Source organism: Podarcis bocagei (assembly GCF_964188305.1).
Source record: "Podarcis bocagei genome assembly, chromosome: 2".
NCBI lineage: Eukaryota > Metazoa > Chordata > Lepidosauria > Squamata > Lacertidae > Podarcis > Podarcis bocagei.
In genome coordinates this window covers 20,455,291-20,476,743 of record NC_138126.1, presented here as the reverse complement: position 1 = coordinate 20,476,743, position 21,453 = coordinate 20,455,291, and the positions used below count along the sequence as shown (strand labels likewise).

The 21,453-nt window shown below is 47.8% G+C and overlaps 1 protein-coding gene and 1 long non-coding RNA gene across 3 annotated transcripts in view; both read left to right on the top strand.

The window, feature by feature from the left end:
• LOC308581119 (C-type lectin domain family 2 member D-like) overlaps nt 1–21,453 on the top strand; it is a 79,955-nt gene that overhangs the window by 11,426 nt on the left and 47,076 nt on the right. Inside the window, exon 2 of the mRNA XM_081183609.1 lies at nt 10,599–10,750. Coding sequence (XP_081039735.1) covers nt 10,599–10,750 — 152 coding nt within the window. The remainder of the gene's footprint in view (nt 1–10,598; nt 10,751–21,453) is intronic.
• On the top strand, nt 12,584–17,927 carry LOC308581264. 2 transcript variants are annotated; one of them, XR_014004902.1, is made up of 4 exons: nt 12,584–13,184; nt 13,487–13,587; nt 15,287–15,729; nt 16,937–17,927. It is a non-coding gene; the product is annotated as an uncharacterized lncRNA (long non-coding RNA). The 2 variants fall into 2 exon arrangements; XR_014004903.1 differs by lacking the exon at nt 12,584–13,184 and adding an exon at nt 13,198–13,376.

The following is a 21,453-nucleotide window of genomic DNA, read 5'->3' as shown; positions in this document are numbered from 1 at the left end:
GTGATGTGGCAGCTAAGAATGCCAATGCAATTCTGGGCTGCATCAATAGGAGTATAGTGTCTAGATCAAGTGAAGGAATGCTACCACACTATTCTGGTTGGTTGGTCAGACCACACCTGAAATACTGTGTCCAGTTGAAGAAGGATATTGTCAAGTTGGAGCATGTCCAGAGGAGGGTGACCAAAATGTAAAAGGTCTGGAATTCAAGCCCTATGAGGAGAGACTTAGGGAGCTGGATTTGTTTAATCTAGAGAAGAGAAGATTAAGGAGTGACATGATAGCCATGTTTAAATATTTGAAGGGATGTCATGTTGAAGAGGGAGCAAGCTTGTTTTCTGCTGTTCTAGAGACTAGGATGCAGAATAATGGATTCAAACTATAGGAAAAGAGATTCCACCTGGGCGTGGTAATCCAGTCAGGGAAAAAGGGAGGCATACTATGTTTAGGGCACCGTTTCCAGCCCCTTCCCCTTTTCGGGGTGAGCATAGTGGATCCTAAAAAGGGCTGCTCAGTCATGGATACAGCTGCTGAGCTGCTCAACGGCCTCATTCCTTGAGTCAGAACGACTGACCGCCCATGTGTCGGTTCATGACTAGGGGCTTCACATTCCTGCCACAGTAGCCATTTAGTGATGGCCATGGGGGGAGGGTTTGGGGGGGTTGGGTTTGGTTTTTGGAAGACGCCTGTGCGTGAATTTGTTTTATGTGTGTAGATTAGTGCACGCTGACCAACGCACAGTCTTCGCAGTAGGGCTCTGTTCTGATGGCATGAGTAGTCACGACAAACTGGTGGATCCTATCTGCTGCAGCCTTCATCCGCCTTCAGAGCCGTTGTAACACACTGCTTGTTATCACCCGCCTGTTCCGCCGTTGAGGACTTCTTGGATCATTCTTTGTCTAACTCCTTCCCTGTTATGTACTAAGCTTGAATCCTAGAACAATAGGCAAGTAGGATCCTAGAATGCAAGAACTGATTGGCTTGCAGGAAAAGACCATTCAGGCTCCAGGAGGGAAGCAGAATCAGCTAGTCAGACGGGACTCATTGTGTAAATAATGTATATAAAAGCCTGAGGTTTGGGGGGGGAATTCAATCACTGTTTTACAAGCTGCAATAAAGAGCATGAAATCACTAAAGGACTCTGAGCATATTTAATTTTCTTTGACCTTACCACCTTGGGTGACCCTGCTGGGAGTACGAGATTCCCAATGGCTTCACTCACAAGGGTCATAGGAATGTGCAAGCCCACTCACCATGACAAGTGAGAGAACTGAGATAGATTGCACCGAGCCCTGGTTCTCATTAGACAAAGCGTTCCACCAAAAAGGCTCTGGCTCTGGTTGAGGACAGCTGGATATGTTTTGGGCCAGGGACCACCAGTAGGTTGCTGTTAGATGAGCGTCACACTCATGGGGGGTGTATTGGAAGATAATTCCCACAGATAAGAAAGGTCACAGACTGTTTAGGGCTTTAAAGATTAGCACCAAAACATTGAACCTGATTCGATACTCCACCTGGAGCCAATCCAGCTGATGAACAACCAACTGAATGTGGGCTCTCCACAAAGTCCAAGTAAGAACTCATGCATCTGCATTTTAGACCATTTGGAGTTTCTGGAGCAGTCTCAAGGGTAGCCCTGCATCTATCTCTCTCACTCTCTCTCTCTCTATCACATTTATACCCTGCACTCCCCGGCTCAGGTGTACAGCAAGTTAAAGTAGTCTAGTCCAGTGTTTCCCAAACGTTTTTGGGCAACGGCACACCTGTTTACCGGAAAAAAATCTCGCGGCACACCACCATTAAAGCCCCGCCCCGTGACATCAGCGCGCAGCGTCACGCCGGGAGGGACGCACAAAAGTGAAAGTTTTTTCCCTTCCCCTTGCCGGGGTGGGAGGAGGCAGCAGAGCGAGGGACTGAGGGACGGCGGCAGCTGAGGCGGCGGCGGCTGTTGTGGTGGTGGCGGCGATAGCGGGCGGAGGAGGAGCCGTCGCCGGGAGTTGCTGCTGCTGCTGTTGCTGCTGCTGCCCGGACATGCCGGCCTCCTCCTCCTCCGCTGTCTCGCAAGCAACCCACCCTCCCCCCGCTTCCCCAGACCGTCTCCCCCCCCCACCGCCGTGTCCCCTACCTGTGCTGCAGCCCCACTAGCCCCAGCGTGATCACATGGGGCACGTCCAGCTCCGTGGGCCACAGGCCGGAGGCGATGCACCCGAACACGCCGCACTCCTCCCGAATCCCCAGCTCCTCGAATTCCATGGTGCCCGAGCGAACACGTGTTGTTGTCAGCGCAGCTGCTTCTGTTATTGCCGCTGCTGCCTCCTGCCGCCGCCGCCGCCTGGGTTTGAGGGGGGGGGGCGGAGGAGGAGGAGGAGAAGGAGGCGGCGGCCTCAGAGGCGTGAGTTCCTCTCCGCGCCCACCCCTTGCGCCCGCCTCATTTACATGCATACATTACGAAGGGGCGAAATTCCCCGCCTCGGGGCTGCTCCGCGTGGTGGAGTTGGTTTCCCCACCCCAGAGGAGCAGAGCAAGAGAGGTCGCCTTCGGGGCGGGGGGGGCTACTTTGTATCTGCCTTTGGACACAAGTTAGCTCCCGCTCGCTCTTTCTCTCTCCCCACAAGTTAACTTTGTTTCCCTCTCTCTTTCTCTCCGCGCGCGCGCGCTTGCGCTTCTGAGAGCGAGTTTTGCCCAGTGGCTCCGAGCTGAAGAGACCGCGAAGGGCGGAGGGAGCTGGGCTTTGCGCGCGACGGAAGGGTTCTCCCCCCCCTTATGGAAACGGGGTTTGAGGGAATAAAGGGGTGGGGAGGAGACTTCGGTTTTCGCGCGGGGGAAGGGGGCGTCGGCGGGCGCTCGCCTCAGATTGGAGAAACGCTACCAAAGGGTTGTGAGCGGGGTGTGTGTGTGTGTTAAAAACATCCCTCCCTCCGTGGGTGGAGGAAAGGGGGCTGGGAGGCAGGATGTGGCCCCGGCGGAGAGTTTTAGGTGGCCCAACCCCTTCCCTTTCCCAATGAGGTGGAAGCATTGGCGGGTTTCTGCAACCGCGCCCCGCCCCCTTCCGCCGTCCGTGCCCCCCCCTCCCTTCGTACGCAGCCCCAAAAGTGCCTCCGGACTCCGAACGCGCTTCTTTTTCGGGTCGCTTCCCTCTCGCGCGCTGCTCACTTGGTTTTGTTCTCTCCTAGGCGCCCGACTCGCCCGCCTCCCTCCCACGGCACACCAGCCGGTGTCTCACGGCACACTAGTGTGCCGCGGAACACCGGTTGGGAAACACTGGTCTAGTCTGCAGGTGACCACTGCATGGATCACCATGGCTAGGTTGGAAAGGGACAGGTACGGTACAGATCTCCTAACCTGACATAGATTCAAAAATTCCAGTTTGGCTACATTTGTGACCAATGCCTCCATAGAGACAGAAGCATCCAGGATCACACTGATAGCGGACTCCTGATAGCGGCTACAGGTGACTATTCCGCCCCATTAAGAGCTGGGAGCTGGCAAACCAAACTGAAATTATTATGGCCCAGCCATTGGACGCCCATCTTTAATGGATAGAGATTCAGCCGACTCCGTTTCCTCCATCCCAGCACACCCACCTAAAAATTGGCCAATATATCCAGGGTAGCATATGGCAGTAGATCCATGATGTTTGTGGTCAGATCTGTGGTTATGTACAATATATTTGAATAAAGGGTGAATTTGGGGTTCCCCAATGCAAAAAGTGTGATGATCCATGAGGATCCGTGCTTCAAAACCACGTTTTTGAGCCATGGAGTGGCCAGGAAGCTGTGGATCCGTGTTTTTTGTGGTGCAGGCTGTGCCCATGGCCATGATGTGTGATTTGACAGTGAGTTTGGGTTGGCCAATGGAAAATGCATGAGGATCCATAAGGATCCATGCTTTGAAATCACGTTTTTGGGCCACGGTATGGCCAGGAACCCGTGGATCCGAGTTTTTTGTGGTGCAAGCTGTGTCCCATGGCATGAAGTGTGATTTGACAGTGATTTAGGGGTGGCCCAGTGCAAAAAGTGTGAGGATCCACGAGGATCCGTGCTTCAAAACTACATTTTTGGGCTACGGTGTCGCCAGGAAGCCATGGATCCGTGATTTTTTTGGTGCAGGTTGTGCCCCTGGCCATGATGTGTGTTTTGATGGTGAGTTTGGGCTGATCTAGTGCAAAAAAGCGTGAGAATCAATGAGGATCCGTGCTTCAAAACCATGTTTTTGGTCCACGGTGTTGCCAGGAAGCCGTGGATCCGAGTTTTTTGTTGTGCAGGCTGTGCCCCTTGGTATGATATGTGATTTGACAGTGAGTTTGGGTTGGCCCAATGCAAAAAGCATGAGGATCCATGAGGATACGTGCTTCAAAACCACGTTTTTGGGCCATGGTGTTGCCAGGAAGCCATGGATCCGTGATTTCTGTGGTGTAGGTTGTGCCCCTGGCCATGATGTGTAATTTGATGGTGAATTTGGGCTGATCTAGTGCAAAAAGCATGAGGATCCATGAGGATCCGTGGTTCAAAACCATGTTTTTGGGCCACGGTATGACCAGGAAGCCGTGGATCCGTGATTTTTGTGGTGGATTCTGTGCCCCTGGCCATGATGCTTGATCCGATGGTGATTTTGGGCTGGTCTTGTGCAAAAATCAACAGGATCCATGAGGATCCATGCTTTGGAACCACGTTTTTGGGCCACGGTATGGCCAGGCAGGCGTGGATCCGAGTTTTTTGTGGTGTAGGCTGTGCCCCTTGGTATGATATGTGATTTGACAGTGGGTTTGGGTTGGCCCAATGCAAAAAGCGTGAGGATCCATGAGGATCCGTGCTTCAAAACAACGTTTTTGGGCCACGGTATGGCCAGGAAGCCGTGGATCCTATTTTTTTGTGGTGCAAGTTGTATCCCTGGCCATGATGTGTGATTTGACGGTGAATTTGGGCTGATCTAGTGCAAAAAGCGTGAGGATCCATGAGGATCCGTGCTTCAAAACCACATTTTTGGGCCACAGTATGACCAGGAAGCCATGGATCCATGATTTTTGTGGTGCAGGCTGTGCCCCTGGGCATGATGTGTGATTTGACGGTGAGTTTGGGTTGGCCCAATGCGAAAAGTGTGAGGATCCATGAGGATCCGTGCTTCAAAACCACGTTTTTGGGCAGTGGTATGAACAGGAAGCTGTGGATGCTAGATTTCTTTGGTGCAAGTGGTATCCCTGGACATGATGTGTGATTTGACAGTGAGTTTGGGCTGGCCCAATGCAAAAATGTGAGGATCCATGAGGATCTGTGGTTCGGAACCACGTTTTTGGGCCACAGTATGGCCAGGAAGCCGTGGATCCGTGATTTTTGTGGTGGATGCTGTGCCCCTGGCCATGAAGTTTGATCTGATGATGACTTTGGGCTGATCTTGTGCAAAAATCATGAAGATCCATGGGAATCCATGCTTCAAAACCACGTTTTTGGGCCACGGTATGGCCAGGCAGGCATGCATCCGAGTTTTTTGTGGTGGATGTTGTGCCCCTGGCCATGATATGTGATTTGACAGGGAGTTTGGGCTGATCTAGTGCAAAAAGCGTGAGGATCCATGAGGATCCGTGCTTCGGAACCACGTTTTTGGGCCATGGAGTGGCCAGGAAGCCGTGGATCCGAGTTTTTTGTGGTGTAAGCTATGCCCCTGGACATGATGTGTGATTTGATGGTGAGTTTGGGCTGATCTAGTGCAAAAAGCGTGAGGATCCATGAGGATCCGTGCTTCGAAACCACGTTTTTGGGCCATGGAATGGCCAGGAAGCTGTGGATCCGAGTTTTTTGTGGTGCAGGCAGTGCCCCTGGACATGATGTGTGATTTGACAGTGAGTTTGGGTTGGCCCAATGCAAAAAGAGTGAGGATCCATGAGGATCTGTGCTTCAAAACCACGTTTTTGGGCCACGGTTTCGCCAGGAAGCTATGGATCCGTGATTTTTGTGGTGCATGCTGTGCCTCTGGACATGATGTGTGATTTGACGGTGAATTTGGGCTGATCTAGTGCAAAAAGCGTGAGGATCCATGAGGATCCATGCTTTGGAACCACGTTTTTGGGCAATGGAGTGGCCAGGAAGCCGTGGATCTGAGTTTTTTGTGGTGCAGGCAGTGCCCCTGGACATGATGTGTGATTTGACGGTGAGTTTGGGGTGGCCCAATGCAAAAAGCGTGAGGATCCATGAGGATCCGTGCTTCGGAACCACGTTTTTGGGCCTTGGAGTGGCCAGGAAGCCGTGGATCCGAGTTTTCTGTGGTGCAGGCTCTGCCCCTGGACATGATGTGTGATTTGACGGTGAGTTTGGGTTGGCCCAATGCAAAAAGCGTGAGGATCCATGAGGATCCGTGCTTCAAAACCACGTTTTTGGGCCACGGTATGGTCAGTAAGCCGTGGATCCGTGATTTTTGTGGTGCAGGCTGTGCCTCTGGACATGATGTGTGATTTGACGGTGAGTTTGGGATGGCCCGATGCAAAAAGCGTGAGGATCCATGAGGATCTGTGGTTCGGAACCACGTTTTTGGGCCACGGTTTCGCCAGGAAGCCGTGGATCCGTGATTTTTGTGTTGCATGCTGTGCCCATGGCCATGATGTTTGATCTGATGGTGACTTTGGGCTGATCTAGTGCAAAAATCATGAGGATTCATGAGGATCCGTGCTTCGGAACCACGTTTTTGGGCCAGGGCGTGGCCAGGCAGGTGTGGATCCGAGTTTTTTGTGGTGTAGGCTGTGCCCCTTACTATGATGTGTGATTTGACAGTGAGTTTGGGTTGGCCCGATGCAGAAAGCGTGTGGATCCATGAAGATCCGTTCTTGAAAACCACGTTTTTGGGCCACGGTTTCGCCAGGAAGCCGTGGATCCGTGATTTTTGTGGTGGATGCTGTACCCATGGCCATGATCTTTGATCTGATGGTGACTTTGGGCTGATCTAGTGGAAAAATCATGAGGATCCATGAGGATCCGTGTTTTTTAACCATGTTTTTGCGCCCCTGCGCCCCCCCGAAACAGTAGATGCGTGATTTTTTTGATGCTTTCTACAGAGTAAGACATGGTCTACAATATCATGGTGGTTTTATTTAATTTGAATGAAAAAATCATATGAATTCATGAGGATCCGTGTAGATCCGCCTTTTACCTTTTTCCCTCCGCCACTATACAGTACATACATTTTCTACTTGCTTAGCAGTTTAATGCAATGTGCCTTACAGTGCTACGGAATTCAAACTCTAAATATACATAGCAAACTGATCTTCTTCGCCCCCCCCCCCCAGCATCCCCGTTCCCATCTACGCCTGGTCAGAAGTTAAGCTCGCGTTTTGCCTCTGATAGGACTTGCACACCGCAACATGTCATTGATTCTGGGGCGGGGTTTAGCTGTCGCCTTCCGCGCAAAAGTACTTTATTCAAGTTGGCACCGCTGTTTGATAGTGATTGCTGTTGCGCCCCTCTTCGCTTCGTTTTTCACTGAAGGTGTGCGCACAGACACGGATACAGAAATGCGCCCGGGCGAGCTCAGAGCGGAAAGGGCTAATGCAGGAGGGAGGGCGAGCAGGAAAGACGCAGCCTAGATAACATCCCAGATTCGTAGGCTTGGTTTCGCGCCCAACACGTGTAAAGCTCTTCCTTTCCTCCATCAACTTAAATAGGATAGTTGTAAATAGGTGCTGCTCCTTCTCTGACGTCGGTCACTGTGTGAATAGCAGAAGTTATAGCCAAATAGTTTGATTTTATTGCACCTGCTTCACTAGTAGGCACTGTGATCGGAGTGTGGCCGTCCCAGAGAGTGGGATTTCAGTTTGCTTTTCAGATGCACTTAACAAACAGGCGGGGAGGAGGGGGGTCGGAGAAGAGAGAAGGCGGCACCTCAGATCCCAGAGGCCTTCGGGATAGTGGGCTCCGGCAGTGGCGGTAAGAGATTCCTGCAGTTAGGCTACCGTGGTGGCATGAGAAAGTACCCACTGGCAGGGACATACAAAAAGCCCTGCAAGCCAGTCTGTTGTGGGCGGACATGGTGGCCTGCAACAACTTTTTCCGCGGAGTTGCGCGCTGCTGTTTGTCCACACTGCGGGTTGATCCGGGGCTGAGAGAGAAACTTGCAACAACCCTGCAGTGTAGACAACACTCTTCTGGAGTGGGGGCTGCGGCGGGACTGAATTTACAGCCAAAACTCTCCTGTACACAAACCTGCAGGCTGCAGGGAAGGTCAGTCAGCCTCAGTTTCCCTCCTCTCGATCATAGCTGTCAACTTTCAGATTTGAAAATAAGGGATCAGCAGCCTCACCTGTCCCGGGGACAGTCTACGGGGTATCTAACAATCCGGGATAGCAGTGGGAAACGGCGCTGGAAAAAGGAAATTTCCCGCAAAAAAAGGGAAGGTTGACAGCTATGCTCTCGATCAAGCTCAACTTCAGGTCAGAGAGAGAGAGAGAGAGAGAAAGAGAGAATGCCCAAACACAGCTATTTTAAAATACTGGATCTCTCATTGGGTTTCTATGGGTATGGGCAGGTTTGCTTCTGATTTAGGGGAGAGGGAATGAAATCGGAAGCCAAGCGGATCACTCTACTTGACTTCGTATGCCTAGGTGCTCATCACAAGTATGAGTAGCCAATGGCATCGTGGAGATGAGAATGCTGCTATGGAGCAGCCGGCGGCGGCATGATTCAACAGAAAAGCGCGCCGAGGAAAGCCGGTTGGCTCAGTCCACATGCAAGGCAAGGCGGAGCCCCATCTGAGTTGGCACGTACTGGTATTTTGGATTCCCTCGCCGCTCACAGCCCGATCGGCAGGCAGGAGGTGGGCAGGGTGCTTAAAGGAGCAGAAAACTACAAGCGATGACGAAGCTGCAGTTCCGGAGGTGCTTAAAGAAGTTTGTCACCGTCTGTGTAACAAGATGTTGCTTGGCGAATGCGCATGGGCAGGAGCCTTAAAGCCATTTTTTTTTCTAAGTTAGTTACTGGGGTGGTGCGCAGTATTAAAAGACAGAACTTGACTTATGTTTCTACCCTTCTCACGTCCCTTTCACGTGCCGCCAATCCCACAGGTTTACTCAGAATCAAAGCCCTTTCTGCTTCCTCTCTCGCTATTTAGGACGAGCGCGTAAACAAATAAAGAAAGTCCCTAAAACCCGCGAGAGGGGAGGAAAGTATGGGGATGGAAACCACAGGCATTAGATGGGATAGAACCAATTTGGAGGCTGTTCTGTTGGCAGCCCTCTGGGTCTCCCTTGGGACTCATTTATCTCCCACCCACCGATCCTCAAATGTTTTTGCCTGACTGGAATGTGGCTTCGAAATCCAAACGCTTGCCTGCCTGCGTCAAGGACAGAGAGAGGTGTGAGAGTAGTGTATAAACTAGCTTAAACCTGTAAGAGGGGCTCATCTTCCAGCGTCATGACTTTTATATATCTGTTGTCTTTGTCCATGGAGTTTTCTTGGCAGGGATATGGAGTAGCTTGCCGGTTCCTGCTCCAGGTGGATCACGTTTAGTCAAAACTCTCCACTATGACCTGTCCATCTTGGGTGGCCCTGCACGGCATAGCTGATAGCTTCTCTGAGTTATTCAAGCCCCTTCGCCACTGTAAGGTAGTAATCCATGAAGGGATCACTGTCACTGGAAGGACAGATTGTGAAGCTGAGGCTCCAATACTCTGGCCACCTCATGAGAAGAGAAGACTCCCTGGAAAAGACCCTGATGTTGGGAAAGATGGAGGGCACAAGGAGACGGGGACGAGAGAGGATGAGATGTTTGCACAGTGTTCTCGAAGCTACCAGCATGAGTTTGACCAAACTGGGAGGCAGTGGAAGACAGGAGTGCCTGGCATGCTCTGGTCCATGGGGTCACGAAGAGGCGGACACGACTAAACGACTAAACAACAACAGCAAGACCGCAAGAATAGCCTGCGGGATCAGGCCAATGGCCCATCTAGTCCAGCATCCTGTTCTCACTGGGGCCAGCCAGATGCCTGTGCCATCAGTGCAAGCGCACTCTCACCTCCCATGGTTTTCAGTAGGGTTGCCATATTTTAAAAAGTTAAAAAACGGACACCACTTTTCAGCGATTTCTGAAGAGACACTGCTTAAGGGGGCTGAATACCGGCTGTGTCAAGGAAATTCCAGATGTATACCAACCCTATTTTCAGCAAGTAATATTCAGAAACACTGCTGCCCCTAACTGGACAGGTGGCTAGTAGCTTTTCTCTTTTCATTTTCTTTGTGCCATGCATAATTTCATAAACTTCTATAGATGTACAGCTTATGTACAAAGGCAAAAATTACAGTTGCTGCTCTGCTGACCTTTGCTTCTAGCTCTGTGGAATGTGATACCCTCCACCAAGTAGCTGAGAAGGAAATTTGAGGGGGAAAGATTCCCCACCTCTCTTCTTTGCCATGGCTACTTGAGCATGCTCAGACCTCAATGTATTTTTTAAAATATTTTTTTGAGGGGGTTGTCCTCTTCACTTAAATATTTGTACCTCTGCAAACCTCAGTTTTTGATACTTCCGTCTTGTTTCTCATAAAGGCTTCTGGTGCTCCTAATAGCATGTAGGCAAGCAAGGGTTGTTTTGCTTGTAAATAAGGTTTTCTATTATCTTTCTGAAGGTTGAAAGTTCTGCTGGAAGGTGAGCCAAAAATGGTGGAACATGCTAATACCTATGAGAAACCTATAAACGGAGCAGAGCAAGTTACGCTTTTGCTTCAACAGAATGGAGCAAGTTACGATTCTGAACATTCAGAGAGGAGCGAAAATTCTGGTAAGAAAGTTAATTCTGATGCATGAAAAGTATTAAGATGTAGACTGGAGACAGATTGTAGTTGGTTCTGGGGTTTTTAAAGAGCGAGCTCTTAAAAATCCCTTTTTGCAGAATGCGCAGTCATGTCATTCCATTTTGTAAGCAGGTTTTGGTAGTTGGCAAAATCCTGCCCAGCCTTATGTAGCCAAGGGTGACAATGGGCCATATTCACGATAGTGTGGCTGAAAATGAATGCGGACCATTTTCAAATGAAAGAAATAACTTTCACGGAGACTTTGTTACCAACTGAAGTGAAGGGGGTCAAATGTCCAGCGAGCTTGCCAGACAGCGTTAACGAAAAATCACCTGTAGCTGTTGTGATGATTTAATTGCCCAGAAGTCTGAAAAGTGTTTCGAGTTAGCAGAATAATGAATGACTGCATCCAATACAGTGTGAATGATACAGTGCTGTGGAACTACGATTTGTAATATTTGGTGCAAAATCCAACTTTGTCAGAATCCCACATTTCATTCTTTTTTTTTCTTTTTTAAAAAATAAAGTTTCTAGTCCATATAATTCCATGCCACAATGCCTATTTGGTCTTGGAAGCAAAAGAATAGCTAAGAAGGTTTTATTTAACAGACAGAGTGGTTGTGGTGGTGAATCTTCATTTATCCGCAAAGCTTTTTTATGCTAATACGTTGAGCTTGCATAATCTATACAGGTTTCAGAATTGCACATAACTTTGATCACTTTGGTGCAAAAACTTGGGAGGGTTGTGTGGTTTTGGTTTGTTTTAGTGCAGAATACTCACAAAACTGTCCAAAAGATTATTGATTACGAAGCAAACATGTAATATATGCATTGCTCTCTCTCTCTCTCTCTCTCCCCCCCCCCCCTTGTAGTTGATGAAAATAATACAAAGCTGGTGAAGAAGGAGAAAAATTATAAAGTTCTCTTAGGTGTCTGCGTTTTCTTAATTGTTTTCTTACTTATTACTGTTATCAGCCTTTCAGTTGCCTATGGTGAGTTCTGTTCCCTTGTTCTGTTTCCTTGACTGCCACCTTGTGGACATTGTTTGCTTCTGTGCTTTAACAGGCAGAACAGTGGGACCTTGACAAACACGCATTTGTATGCCTTTTGCCAAGGTAACACAAATGTGGAGGAAACAGGTGGCAATCTCAGGGAGATGGGGCTCCTCTTCCATGTAACCAATTTCCCCCTGAAAATGGTTGCCCGTGAATTAGCGTTTTGCAGTGTGCAGAGGACCGCAGCCTTAGCTTCCATAAGACCAGCAGGAGACGGCTCTGGCAATGACTATAATGTATCACGGTTTTAGGACTACAATGCCCACTTGACTGATAAATGAAAAGCCTTTTTAATCAACTAAAAATGTGTCCTGTGTTTAATCAGGGCAGCAGCCCCCCCCCATTTAATATGAACGCTTCCAGAAACTGTGGGTGTCAGGCACCATCTTAGAAGAGGCCTTCTGTTTCGGAAGGCATCCCCCTTGCATTGCCTTATATTGCGTGGGTTTTCCAGGCCCCAGCTGAACTTCTGGGGATGAGGGCCCTCCATTTCCAGAGCAGTAGCTGTGCAGTTAGTTTAGCTGCTCTTAAATTTCTTTCTTTCTTATTGAAAGGCTCACAAATGCATCAGCGCCCTTCACGTGCCAACTCCTGCCCGCAAGACTGGATTGGGCATGAAGCCCGGTGCTACTATTTTTCAACTGCTGAGGCAACCTGGAACTCCAGTCAGAGCAACTGCTCTTCTCAGGGTGGCTCCCTGACGGCAATCGATACTCCAAGTGAAATGGTGAGAGCCTTTCCAGTCTGCCCTGTGGACTTAGGCCAAGATTCTATTGTGGAGTGCTGGTTCTTCGTTACTTTGTTGATCACTGCTTTTTACTAGATACTGTGTGAATTGCTTCAATATTTCTCTTTTGTAACTAAAAGTGGCATAAAAACATTTTAAGTGAACCATCCTGCTTTTGTAGCTTTAGACTGGACTACTGTACTGTAATATATTTTCTGTGAGGCTCTCTTGGATGAGAGTTTAGAAATACCTTTGGCTGTAAAACACAGTCCACCGTGTAATGGCAAGTGCTATATGAGCCCATAGCATATTTTGCTTGGTTGTTTCTAATTCATGTCCTGCCTTTCCACCAGATGGTGCTCAGTGTTCCAGCCTCTCTGCAGTAAATGGCCCTCTGGCCACAGTTACTTTGGCAGCCATCTTGCCAGATTTGTCTGAAGGGACGACAAATTCTCCCAACAGTTTCCTTGGACATGGGGCTCGCCATTAGCAGTTGCAGGGCCACAGCTTCTTTCTCCTCCTCCCACCGTCGCCTAAAGGTTTTTGTTTTTGTTGCCATGGCAACAGAAGCAACTGTAGGAGCATTCTGGCAGCCATTTTGTATCCCCCACAATGCCCTGGGCCCAGCATCATTTCAGGGTATGAGGGAGAGTGCATGGAATGACGGCTACAAAAAAACCCCTAATGAATAATATTAAAATATAAATTAGCCTTGGAGACTAAAAAAAAAAAGACTGTTAGTTTTTGCAGTTAGCTTTTATATTACTGTTTTTCTTAACTGCTGTGGCAAATGTTTAAGCATGTTAGTATATTTGAAGAAAATCCTGCCAAGTGCGTTGAATTTCTGAGGTTCTCCTTTTTGAAAATGATGATGTTCTGAAAAGGGTCTGTCAAATACTGAGTTGCTTCTCTCACCCCCCCCCCAAAAAAAAATATTGCAGGATTTTCTACTGAAGAAGGACCCAGCTGATTATTGGATTGGGCTACAGAGGAAGGAAGGACAGCCCTGGAAATGGGCAAATGGCTCAGATTTCAACCAATGGTAAGGTATCCATCTGATTCAGGTTTCAGATTATCTTGAGGCGGTTGCGTGATTGGAGATTTCCCCAAAATATTGCTTCATTAAATACACACCCAGAGAGAAAAGTTGTGTCTCTTTTTAAAAGAATTAGAAATGAAACCTCTGTCTCGTGATCCGCTGTGCTGGAGGGGGCTTGGGTGAGGCAGAGATGCGCCTTCTCCCATCCCTCCCATCCAGATCTCTGGCCTATGCTGGTGAGGGAGCCCTGCTGGCAAGCGGTGCCCCAATGTATCCCCCCCCCCCGAAGCTTGGTCACTGGTAACCGTGCTAGCAGTAGGCAGCGGAATCCCTCAAAACAGACTTGTTTCAAGAGCGGGGGCACAGGATCCATTGGATTCTGAAACAGTTCTGCTGCTGTCACATGATGGAGGCAGTAGCGGAGGAACCCGCTCTGGCACCCGGGGCGGGGCAAATCGCCCGGTGATGCACGCATGACGTCCATATAGAGTGCGCACATGCGGCATCATGTATGGAGTGTGCACGCACTGCAGCCTGTACAGTAGCCTGTATGGATGGCACGTGAGATGCGCCCATACTGACTGTGCATGCCCTTGGCTGCTCTACACCTGGGGGGAGGCAAGGGCCATCTTGTCAAACCACACCCCCCCGAGTGGCACCCAGGGCGACCCACCCCCTCTGCCCCCCCACTTCATACACCCTTGGATGCAGGTAGGCCAAATCTGTGCCTATTTGCTGCACCAGTTTGGGAGCTGCTCTGGCTGGTATGAAGGTAGAAGGTTAAAGGTAAAGGACCCCTGGACAGCTAAGTCCAGTCAAAGGTGACTATGGGGTTCAAATGCTCATCTTGCTTTCAGGACAAGGGAGTCAGCATTTGTCCCCAGACAGCTTTCCGGGTTATGTGGCCACTTCTAAACCACTTCTGGCGCAATGGGACACCATGATGGAAACCAGAGTGCACAGAAATGCTGTTTACCTTCCCGCCACAGTGGTACCTATTTATCTACTTGCACTGGCGTGCTTTTGAGCTGCTAGGTTGACAGGAGCTGGGACAGAACGGGAACTCACCCCATCACGGGGATTTGAAACACTGACCCTTCCGATTGGCAAGCCCAAGCCCAAGCCACAGGCCTGTCAATGTAGGGGTGTTATGCTGCTCCATTAGGCCTCACTGCAGGACATTTAGTGCAGCAATGTTGTGGAACTCCCTTTCCATGGATATCTGATAGACATTGACTGTTTGGGGGTTTTGGTACCGATTGCAGACATTTTTATCCTCCTGCCTAGGAGGGTAATCCTGACTTGGTCACTGTTGATTTTGAAGCAGCATAATGTTGTTTTAACAGGTTTCTAACCAGTCCTTAATAAATTGCATATTGATACCTCGCCTGGATGCTATCTCTACTGTGTCCACATTTGTGGAATGCTGTCCCCAGGGAGGCTCGCTGGTACCATCATAACATATTTCTAGGCACCAGATGAAAACATTTCTCTTCAACCAAGCCTTTGGGAGATTCCTCGGCCTTTTAAATATGTTTGTGGGAGGGGGGGTTGTCTTTGTTTTCGTTTTATTAGGTATTTTGTATTCTCATTTTGCATTTTTATGTTGTGTGTTATTTGGGTGAAGGGCAGTATACAAATTTAAATAATAATAATAATAATAATAATAATAATAATAATAATAATAATAATAATGTTGCAGGTTTGAATTTGGAGCAGATGGCCACTGCGCTTTCTTAAATGCGCCAAACATCAGTTCTTCATTTTGTGAAAGCAAAAGAAACTGGATATGCAGAAGACCTCATCTCCAAGCTTGAAGAGAGCTCAGAGTCTTCCCAGCATAAAAGCACAAAACCCCAAAACCCCAAAACAAAAGCTTTACCAATTTCTTAACACGGTCCTAAAGAATAAGTGCCTTATTTTTGAAAGACTGGGTTGTATCATTAATTATATCCCTTTTTAAGCTCACAATTTGAAAAATTCCCAAAATGGAAAATGAGCGAGGTCCCAACTAAAGAAGAATGGCAAATTAAGCTGACAGAATATGCACAACTCACAGACTTAACATATAAAAGAAGTGAACAAGAAGAACATACATTTAGAGAAGATTGGAAAATGTTTATTGAATATATGGGGTGGAATTATGTATACTTGAAAACCTTGGCAGCATTAAGATAAATTCAACAGTGTAAACAAGTTTTGATGGATGCAATAATGGAATACTGAATGGTTTAGTTTTTGTAAAATATGCAGGGATTTATGATACACAAAATGAACCATGGAAAGAGAAGAAGGGAAATCATTGATATTTTAGGGATGTTAAAATGAGTATTTTAAATTGTAAAACAGAAAATTATATATGATTCTTATTGCCCTTTCCGTGTACTTTATAAAAGTCATGGTATCATTGTCAGTATTTTCACTGGTACTGTTCCAAAGGGTCACATGACCAGATGATTACATTTGTTATGAATGTCTCTTTAAACAGAAGTCAGGCTGATAAACTTCTGCTTTTTGTTCTTTCTTTCCGTCTCTCACAAAGAGGATGTGTGAGAAAGCTGCGCACACAACAGTTACTTTTATTTCTTTGCTGTAAAAAAAATGTTTGATGCTACAATTCCAACACAACTCTGCTTCTGCTGATCTCTGCTGATTCTGTGTGCACATAATCTTACTGGATATGTGCCAATGTTTGGGGGCCACCAGGTGGCACATTGGAAGATGGCCGACAATAACATCTCTCCGACCCACACGAGGTAATTAAGAGGCTGCTATGGGAAGTATGCAGTCTTCCCGACCCCCCAAGGAGATGGGGGGACAGTCTTGCCAGCAGTGGCCATAATGCACCCCCGGAATCGAGAGAAGGGGGTGCCAGTCACTTGGCACAGCCCTCGGTGAAGTCGGCTCTTCCCGGACGCCGTCTCCAATCTGCGCGTGCTGGTTCGTTTCAGCTCGGAAACACAATTGGAAATATAATTGGAAATATATAACTGGAAAGGAGCTGAAGCACATACATCAAGCAAAGTTTGAGAGATAAGGCTGCTGATTAATGGATCTCTGGGATCAGAGCGGTGGGAGAGGACAAATAAATCAAGCGATGAAGCGCCATTAAGAGATTGGTATGTTTGGAGAAGGGGGGTGGAGGAAAAAACTTTTCTTTATCCTATGTGAGCATTAATAATAACCCTCCACCCCAAAGAAAGAAGAAAGAAGAACCGCCGTATTTTATTTATCATAAGCAGGAATTCAAAAACTGTGTGGGATGAATTAATGATGAATGAAGAGAGGATTGGTAAATATCGGAGAATGGAAAATTCTATGACACAGTTTAAAATGGCGTCTCGCAAGATAGGCTTGTTTAAGAAAGACGGGGGGAGGGGAGGAGAACCAGGACTTATTGGAATGTGAATGATGATTGAACTTGAATTTAACCTGGCAGAGCCCTCTATGAGATATTTTACAAGCCTGGGGAAACTAAAGGGCAGACCGAAGATAAATCTTTGAAGGAGGAGGGGAACGGCGGCTGTCCCGAGATATGACTTGTGGAGTGTGTAAAACCCACACAGACGATGTTTGCTCTAACCTGCTTGTGAAGATTATCAGAGATCGCAAAGAAAGGAATATATGACAACAATAAGAAGATGAAGAAAGTAAAAAAGAGACTATCTGGATAGAACTGGATAGAACTGTTTAATTAAAGCAGTAATAGAAGTGATGTTTGGATCCTCGTTTGGAGCTTGATGCATGGGTACCCCCAACAAAATTGAAAAATTTGGCTGTATAATTTGGAACTAATGTGAATTGAAATAATGTGATATGATTGGCCTGTTAATAAAAATTATGTTAAAAAAAAGAGGGATATGTGCCAATGTTTATACGGGACTCGGCCAGAAGGGGAGCGTCCCGAAAATCATAAGGATACCAGAATAACCAGGAAGTAAGATTTCCTAAGTGACAAAATAAGCTAACACACTGAAGCTTGTATTTTAATATGAAATGGGGATTTATTCGTTCAGGAAACTTCACAGTATTCTAGCAATGTCCAGAATTCTGAAGTGGTTTTTACCACAGAATCCCACTAGCATTCACCTCTTGTAGGCTTATAAACTTGTACATTAAAAATAGGTTATTTCCTTGCATATCTCTTTGGGGTCTGCAGATTTAGCCATTGCAGTGGCTGCGGCTGCCCTTCCTGGGATTGATGTCTCTGCTTGCTTGTGCCTGTTCTCTCTCCTGCCACCACCTGGCTGCCCTGCTGACTTGGGGAAATGCGCAGAAATGGCCAGGATGAGCTGTGGAACTTGGGGACGTGTAGTTCTTAAGAGGCCAAATCTCCATCTCCATCTCCATAATAATAATAATAATAATAATAATAATAATAATAATAATAAATTTTTTGTTATATCCCACTCTCCCCAGCCAAGGCTGGGCTCAGGGCGGCTAACAACCAATAATAAAAACGAGTTGAATGAATACAACTTAAAAGCAAGATTTAAATACAACATTAAAACAATTAAAATGCAGCCTCATCGCAGGAGGAGAAAGGAAAAAGAAAGAGGGGGAGGGAATCAAACCGGCTCCAAGCCAAAGGCCAGGAGGAACAAGTCTGTCTTACAAGCCCTGCGGAAAGAAATCAGATCCTGCAGGGCCCTGGTCTCATGAGACACAGCGTTCCACCAGTGTTGAAAAGGCCCCGGCTCTGGTTGAAGCTAATCTAACTTACTTAGGGCTCGGGACCTCTAGGGTGTTTCTATTTATGGACCTTAAGGTCCTCCATGGGGCATACTGGGAGAGGTGGTCCCGTAGATACAAGGCCGTGAAGGGCTTTAAAGGTCAAAACCAGCACCTTAAATCTGACCCTGTACTCCACCGGGAGCCAGTGCAGCTGGAAAAGCACTGGGTGAATATGCTCCCATGGCAGAGACCCCGTGAGGAGCCTCGCTGCAGCATTCTGCACCCACTGGAGTTTCTGGGACAGTTTCAAGGGCAGCCCTGCATAGAGCGAATTACAGTAGTCAAACCTGGAGGTGACCGTTGCATGGATCACTGTGGCCAGGTCGGGGCAGGAAAGGTAAGGGACCAACTGCTTGATGTGGCGAAGGAGGAAAAATGTTGCCTTGGCTGTTGCTGTAACCTGCACCTCCATGGAAAGGGAGGCGTGAAGGATTACACCCAAACTCTTAACAGAAGGCAATGGCACTAATTGGGCCCCTGCAAGAGAAGGGAGTTGGTCCCTCATCTCCATACCATCCCGACGCAGCCAGAGGACCTCTGTCTTTGAAGGATTTAGTTTCAATCGGCTCCCACGAAACCATCCAGCCACAGCTTCCAAGCCTCTGGTCAGTGTGTCCGGGGCCGAGTCGGTGTGGCCATCCATCAGCAGATAGAGCTGAGTGTCATCAGCATATTGGTGACAGCCCAGCCCAAAGCTCCTGACAATCTGGGCAAGGGGGCGCATAAAGATGCTAAAAAGCATTGGGGAGAGGATTGCGCCCTGTGGCACTCCACACACCAAGGAGTTGCGTGACGACATCTCCCTCCCTAGCGCCACCCTCTGTCCCCAACCAGAGATAAAAGAGCACAGCCAGTTACGGGCTATGCCCTGAATCCCCATGTCAGCAAGGCGGTGGTCCAGAAGATCATGATCTACCATGTCAAAGGCTGCTGACAAATCTAAAAGAATCAGCAGTCCTGACCCGCCTCGATCCAGCTGTCTGCTAGGGCAACCAGAGCAGTCTCGGTCCCGAAACCAGGACGGAACCCGGACTGAAATGGATCTAAAGCAGATGTTTCCTCCAGAAACCTACCAAGCTGTTCAGCAACCGCTCTCAAGAAGCCCAAGACAGCGGCAATAAAATGCCATTTTGCCATATGGAGCCCTAGAGAGTCGGCAGTGCCAGGGAAACCCCTGGGAAAGCCAGGCTTTCTACTTTTAAAGTTAATGTGCTTTCTAGCCAGTTAAAGCTGAAAAGCCATTTCTTTTAACTTTTTAACCGGTCCATTTCTATTACTTCTATTTCATCATCGTCCTTTTTATCAGTTTGGCCTGCATGATTCAGCTGCATGCTCTCAGCTTCCAGAGGGGGATGCAGGGTGCTAGAAAGGGAAGAAGATCTTCCCCCTCACCTCGGTGTTCATTAATTATATCTCATGAAAAGTTTCGTCTTTATAGCCAAGTCTCTTTCCATGCAGGGGAATTCTAGGAGGTAGCTGCAGAGTGACACCTACCTGCTCACTCAACCCCCTCGATCTATATGCACCAGGAGTTGATTTGACCATGGCAATACTTAGGGTCGGATCACCCACGTCCATAAAGGTGAACACCAGGTCTAAGGCATGTCCGTGGCTATGAGTTGGGCCAAACTTATTCAGGGACAGCCCCATGGTGGCCATGCTTTCTCTGAAGCCCTGAGCGTCCCCTTGTAAGAGATACATGTTTTTATTGTCAAATCAGTCAAAGGTGGGTTATTCCCTGGCCTGTTACTTTAGAATTGCAAATTTCATTGCCACGCACTGCCACTTCCTGGTGAGGCAAAAGAAGAACTCTTTTCCTTTTCCTTCTGGTGTGGTGTTCTGTACATAGTGAAACCAATGTCCCCACTGTGGAAGGATGTGTGGATCCAGAATTGGCCTCCACAGTCACTTACGGACTCATTGTTAAAATTGTGTTTATGAAAGACAATCTTACTCAGCTACGAGTGATCACCAAAGAAGAAGACATAGTATGCTTAGTCTTAAGGTTTAGACTTAACTTATTGTAAGTTATTGTAAGTTTAAGTTAAGTCTGCTGCAACTGGATTTCTTATGGACAGTGCCAATCCTGAATGTATTAGATTTGTGACCATTAGGCTCATTTGCCTTCAGTAGCAGTAAAGCTCTGCTGGATGAAATATATTTGTCTCTGGTCTGTTTTTTGGGACTCCTGCAATGTGTTAAAGTTTTTACTTTGCTAACTATACATTGGAGTTCTGCTCTGGATCAATATTGAGTAGAATTACATGACACTTGCAGCCCACAAAGCACCAGGCAGGAGTTATTTAAAACTCTGGGATTCACCTCACAAACCCTGTCTGCAGAACCCTGTCAATGGCATCCCTTTGCAAGGGGTCTCCTTCCCCCATGCCCCTCAAATTACCTGGGGGTGGGTGGGATAACCCCAGAACAGCACAGGGAGAGGAGAATAATAATAATAATAATAATAATAATAATAATAATGATGATGATGATGATGATGTCACTGATGCCCTGCCCAGGCAGCTTAAGGCCAATCGGCATACCAAAGATGTATGCAAACATGACATGAAGGCTGGCAACATAAACCCTTGCAGACGACCACAGTGCCCAGAGACACAGTCAGGTCGTACATCTACAGCAGTGACCAGAGGAGGAGCGCAGAGAGAAGAAACGCCCTGGTGCATCTGCAGCAGCACAATTGGACATCTTCACCTGCCCCAGATGCAACAAAACATGTCTCTCCCACATCAGTCTCTACAGCCACAAGCAGGCGCTACAACCTTCCAAAAGCTTGACCTCACCTCCAAAGGTACAGTCCTCCATTGTCTCCCAAGACAAATGGATGCCAACCAATTATATCTTCCCCATCTGACTGGGTTGTCCAAGCGCCTCTAATACGCTTGCACAGACAAGAACATTCAAACCAGCACATTTATTCAACCCCAAGTCCCTTTGTTAGACATGCCTACGTCAAACACCATGCTCTCTGGGTCTCTTCTCCTCTATCCAAAGGCTGTAAAGTATTGTGTAGACTCAAACTGCCAACCTTTCGATCGGCAAGCCAAAGAGGCTCAGTGGTTTAGACTACAGTGCCACCTGCTCCCTTCCAAACAAGAACAAGGAACGACCCAGATG